Source organism: Sinocyclocheilus rhinocerous, unplaced genomic scaffold (assembly GCF_001515625.1).
Source record: "Sinocyclocheilus rhinocerous isolate Xijiao unplaced genomic scaffold, SAMN03320098_v1.1 scaffold209, whole genome shotgun sequence".
Taxonomy (NCBI): domain Eukaryota; kingdom Metazoa; phylum Chordata; class Actinopteri; order Cypriniformes; family Cyprinidae; genus Sinocyclocheilus; species Sinocyclocheilus rhinocerous.
Window position 1 is genome coordinate 52,781 of NW_015652267.1, and position 6,147 is coordinate 58,927.

The window sequence follows — 6,147 nt, forward strand, 5'->3', positions numbered from 1 at the left end:
TGATGCTGTTTTGTTCATAATTGTTTATGCAATTTACGAAATTATATTTGAGTTAATTTAGATGTAATGCACGTTTTTTATAGACAGTTATTTCCTTGCGTTGACAATTTAAATGCGCTTTTATTTTGCTCACTGTGCCCTCCTGTGCCCTTGGGAGACAAACGTTTCCTTAAGACCTATTTAATCTGCATTTAAAAAAATTAGAAATTAGATATGTTTAATTTTTATTTTGTGTTTGATTGTTAAAACAAAAAATATTTGTGGTCTCAATAAATTGGGTTAATTTAAAAATACAGTGGTTAAATTAAAAAAAAAAAAATTCTATTGAAAAAAATTCAATTTCTATAACTTTTATATTGAAAGTTATAAAAAATGTCAACTATCGATACCGAACGATATGAAACATTATATCATTGATACATTTTTTAGCTATATCGCTCAGCCCTATATTCTATATATAGGGGCATTTCCTCCGAGGAGGCAAGGGAGGCAGTGTCTATGTTTGATATTACAAACATAAATCGCAAATATTACTAAATATGGCATTAAAAGTATAAAAGTCACTCGTTTTTATAAAGTAACACTGTCAAACAGCGACACCCGCAGGTAAAGTTACAGCGGAGGCTTGCCTCCCTTCGGCCCATAGACTTACAACAGAGACCCCTTAGCGTGCCTTGGGTTTAGTGGGGGGTAATAGAGAATGAATGGGGGAAAGTCACGTGAGAGGAGTCATTGCCTCCATCACGCGATAATTGGATATGATCGGTTATTATTGAATGTGATTGGTTCATGTGATAAATCCCGCCTCTTGTTTTTGTGCGAGCTCTTGGCCTGAATGAAGAAAATGATGTCGTTATTGACTAATTATAAAGTAAGTAAACAACTCTCCCGCTTAGATACCACTACTTTGTGTCACGTCAAAATAAAACTTAAAATGGTCTGAAAACTGCGTCAGTTTTTAATGAGCATTCAGCGTGATTAAATGAAAGATATATCTTCGTGTCTGTGGCAGTGTTTACATAGCTTTTATCATGATGACCCGAAAATAAGTCGACTATTAAAAAGAACAGCTGAACATCAGTTCACAAATAAAAAATATTGCTAACATTTTACAATAAGGTGTGATTTAATGAGTTAACTAACATGAACATTTATTACAGTATTTATTAATCTTTGTTTACATTAGTTAATACAAATACAGTTGTTGATTGTTAGTTCACAGTGCATACACTAATGTTAACAAACACAACTTTTGATTTTAATAATGCATTAGTAAATGTTGAAATTAATATTAACTAAGATTAATAAATTATGTAGAAGTAGGTTATTATTTATTCTTGGTTACTGTTAACTAAAGTAGTTAACTAATGTTAATTGTTTCCAAAATATTGTTCAAATTGTTACTGCCTTTAGTTATTATTTTGGAATAAATATAAAAATGCATAAAAACACTATGAAATGTTTAATTAGTATTAAAATATTAAATAAAAGAAAAAATAATATTAATAAAATGCAAAATAGAATTTATTTGTTCTCTTTTTTTTGTGTGACATTTATTTAACCAGGAAAATGTGACATATATATATATATATATGACATATATATAGGCCTATATATGTATGTACATAACTGCCTCCGCATTTTAAAACACCACCGCATATATATATATATAGATAGATAGATATAGAGAGAGAGAGAAAAAATCAGCAAACACTGTGGAACCAATAAGAAACTTTGATTGTTTGTTAGCGAAACGAATAAGAAAGTTTGGAGGCACGGCATACACCTTGATATAAAATAAAATTCTGCCATCGTCTTGTCTTTGTCACCTCACTCTTCTTGTCAGTCAGCTCAACTCACTCTCCTCATTTGATAATTGAAATCTGATTCCTGCTACTGATCTGTGATGCGACTGTCGTTCGGCACGCTGCATTGAGCAAAATGTAAAAATTGTTCAGTTTATAATTGTAGGGTCTGTTCTCTAACTGAACTAAATGATTTTTACTACTATAAAAAAATCAATAAGGCGGTGGCGCTGTGGGCAAGTGATATAACCAGTGTTGCGGCTTAATATCGGTAACACCGACTATCACAGCAAGCATAATGTAGTCCCAACAAAAAATTGTTAACTTAAATGTTACAAATTTAAGTCCATTATGAAATGAAGTTGTGACCGAAATGTTAAAAAATTACTTCAACTCATTTTAACAATTAACTTGAACAAGCAGCTTTTTTTTTTTTTGAGTGTGATATTGAATATGTATGCTATCTTTCTGTCTTACTAATATTCATCTTTTAACCCAGAGCCAAGGACAATTTCACCTTTAAGTGCCACAGGTCCAATGGAACCAATACTGCCACACCCCAAGATATTTATGCTGTGAGTGTTCTAAGTTTTGTGTATTTTTGAAATGCAGTGGATTGCTTGGGCATTTAGTCTAGTCCGAGGTTATGAAAGACAATATTCAGTAAACAGTACTTGTATAATAAACAGAAACTGTAGACTTGCTGTGTGTTTCTCTGTTGTAGGTGAATGCTATCTCCTTTCACCCAGTCCATGGCACTCTGGCGACAGTAGGATCTGATGGGCGCTTCAGTTTCTGGGATAAAGATGCCCGCACTAAGCTGAAGACCTCTGAACAATTAGATCAACCAATAACAGCTTGTTGCTTCAATAACAATGGAAACATATTTGCCTATGCTTCCAGCTATGACTGGTCTAAGGTACAATCTCAATACACATGTAACATTTTGTGTTGACATAAAAAAAGTTATTGTGGTATAGTAAGTATTATAGTCAGTTAGGATATTTCATAGATTAAGCTTCACTTAAGCTCCTATGGTCAATTTCATAGGAGTGTATTTTAAATATGAAGAGAAAATATACATTTATGCAATATTTATGCTTTTAAACATGCATAAGAAATAATTTATTCAGCCTTTTACAAGCTTAGATTCTCCAACCTAGATTCTCTCAGTGTCAAATAGAGTTGAAGGTTTAACATTAAAAAACAGAGCAGTCCATGGGTTGCCTGATTGACTAGTCAACTAATTGTTATGACAGAAGCCCTGTTTATTATACTGGATTTAGCTCCAGCTGACACCAATCAGACGCTTTCAGAGGGAGTGCTTACATAAGATGCATTCTTGTGTTCAAAAATAGTGCAGCAAAATGAAACCAAATCCAGGGGTCTTGAACCATGTTGGTTCAAGTTGAACTTGGCACACTGTCATTGGTTGTCAATGTTTTTATTGTTCAGCTGGGGGGAAAAAAAGTTCTGAAAGTGATTCAATGATATTGTCACTGTCATTTAAAATTGGGGTGTTTTGCCTTTATGATTTGGTATAATGCTGGTTACTTAGAACTGACTGAAGTTCTTATGTTTTCATCCTTTTTTTTTAAAGGGGTCATCGGATGCCCATTTGATATAAGTTGATATGATTCTTTAGGGTCTTAATGAAAAGTCTATAACATCCTTTGGTTAAAATTTTTCATTTTTTCCCCTGTCAAAATGAGCTCTGTTTTTAGCAAGCAATTCTAGTCCATGTTGCTTTAAATGCTAATGAGCTCTGCTCACACCGCCCCTCTCTTCTGTGGGTGACGAGCAGTACTGTTTACTTTAGCCGCCAAACTTGCTAACTAGCACATATTAGGAAAGGCTATTTGCAAAGATTCATAAAAAACCTTATACTCACTTCTTGTGTAGATGAAGCTCGATCACGAATGATTCGCGCGAACATAGACGCATTTAGGCAGATCGGGGATCAGCGCATTCCCTTCAAAACGAAAGTAACGTTAATCCTCTGCGTCTTCAGCGGCTCAGATGTCGAGAGTAAATGACGACTGCTATGTTCATTATTACATCCAACAACAAAACACCTCAATTGCTTAATCGGGAGATGTTATTGTCTTCCCCTGCACTGGTGTCGACACAATGGTGGGTCTAAGGTAAGACACCAGTCCAGTCTGTGCTGAAAAGCTACTGTCAATCAACTATCGTGGGAGGGGCCTGTGCAGAACTACGTCATTCTGACAGGAACCTCAGAACAGCCTGATTTGAGAAGGGGGATTTTAAAATAGGGATTTAAAAAAAAGCACTGGGTGGATTTTTATCATTATAGGATGGATTTTTACACACATTTCCAACACACATTTATGTTCAAACAACAACAAAAGTGAATTTGGCATCCGATGACCCCTTTAATGAACTGACAATCAGTGTGATCTCTGCTCACTTTTATTACTTCTGCTTTGTGTCACAGGGACATGAATATTACAATCCCCAGAAAAAGAATTACATCTTCTTGAGGAATGCGGCTGAGGAACTGAAGCCTCGGAACAAGAAATGGTGAGAGCAGGATATCCATTACCATGGAGAAGGTGTCTTTCACCGGGCAGGGCAGGTGTGCTGCCTGACTTGCACTGACTTTCCTTTCTGTGCAGTTGTGATGCTTTCTGAGTCCTTCTTTGGTATCTTATGATGCATTAATATGTTGCTCTTAGCTCACAGGGATGAATTCTGAAGAAACAGCATCTTTTCTAAAATGGTATATAGAAATGAGGTTCTACTTCAGTTTGATTTTTAAATGTTCAGGATTGGAGAGGATTGACCATTGATTGACTATAATGGTGAACTATTTTTTTTTTTTGTATTCTTGGAAAGCAGTTATATAAATCAAAGCCATATTATGAAAAGTCAGCCTTCAAAAAGTAACTATTTGCAAGGAATTAATATTTTGTTTTGCAGTGCTTTAGTAATATACAGTTCAATTCTTGAATCTTCTGAGGCCTGATGTATAATCATTGTGTGTGCACAAAATAGGCTTTGAAAAGTACATACAACATTTCCCATACAAATATCGGGTTTAAAAATAACTTACCGCACACACTCTGAACTGTGTGTATTGACTCTCTAACTGGTATGTAAGCTAATAGGTGACTCCATTAGTCAAGTAATGGACTGAAGAGAATGATTCAGTTCTCCACTTTTAATTTAATGCTCGACATTTTGCAAAGAGTCTCAAATCTGATTTAATCTAGGATTGAACATTTTAATTTTATGTAAATAATTGAAAAGATATTACAACATAAGCTACAAAATGGAAAGATTTCTAAAGGACAAATTACTTTTCTACTGGTATTCTACAGGGAAGCATGCTTTTAATGATTTTGGTTGTCTTGAATGAAAATTCTGCTTAAATTGACCTAAATGACAAAGAAAAGATTTTAGCTTGATTAACGTTAGATAGCTTGGCAAGATAGAGTAAAGTGATAGACACTTCCATACATATTTGGGAGTCAGACCATTGGTCTTTAGCAACATCTGCTGTTGTCTGTCTGGATTGATCTGATGACACTGTACAGCCACACAGATGTGCCGTTTTGCATTAGCATATGCAGCTCTGCGCAACACTGTGCAGTGCAGTTATACAGAATATAAGCTTAAATACTGCTGAATTTTCAATATTTTAAGTCGCGTGTAAAGGAAGCAGTATTAGTTTTAGAATATAGTACTTTGGCTGTTTTTTTTGTTTTTGTTTTTTTCAACTGTTTTGTTTCCAGCAAAAATATTGAACTATTTTTACTAATACAAGACAAAAGGGCTGATTTAAGAAAATGACAGCCTGCATTTCTTTTCTTATACTGATAAATTGATTCGTATCAGGTGTTTAATGTCTGTGCATGGATATTATATGCTGACTGATCTATTTTTTAGATAAATCTCTTAATACAAGAGCAATGACCTGTAAAACTTGGAACCATTGGAATTGGCCTGTCAGAGAATAAACATGTAATAAATGTTAAGAATTGTGCTTCTCTTGACCATGTGTGCACTTTCGTTCATGGGGAAAACAAAACCAAAAATAAATCTGATTTGAAAAACAGAAGGCTGTATTGACTGACGCCTGCCCTTCCTTGTCTTTAGATTCGTCAAGCTTCACATCACATCTCGGAAGACCTGCGTTTGTGTGTAAATATGGGAGAGAGACCTCAATTTGGCTAACACCTGGACCAATGGCATGGCAATGCATAATTTTTATGGACAAATCAGAAGGTGGCCAACTGCTCATAAGCATTAATGTGAGCAGTGGCTTTTGATACGAGTAAGGAAGCCATGGTTCAGTATTTCTGGTGTAACTGATGTA

At 34.8% G+C, this 6,147-nt stretch overlaps 1 protein-coding gene across 5 annotated transcripts in view; it reads left to right on the plus strand.

Moving 5' to 3' along the window:
* The window catches only part of rae1 (ribonucleic acid export 1), a 22,596-nt gene extending 16,449 nt beyond the window's left edge, over nucleotides 1-6,147 (plus strand). For 4 of the 5 annotated variants that reach the window (XM_016520052.1, XM_016520051.1, XM_016520053.1 and 1 more), the window contains exons 10-12: nucleotides 2,305-2,380; nucleotides 2,530-2,724; nucleotides 4,264-4,353. In XM_016520052.1, the coding sequence (XP_016375538.1) occupies nucleotides 2,305-2,380; nucleotides 2,530-2,724; nucleotides 4,264-4,353 (361 nt within the window). Of the gene's footprint in view, nucleotides 1-2,304; nucleotides 2,381-2,529; nucleotides 2,725-4,263; nucleotides 4,354-5,927 lie in introns of those variants that run through there. The other variant, XM_016520055.1, reaches the window with a different exon arrangement.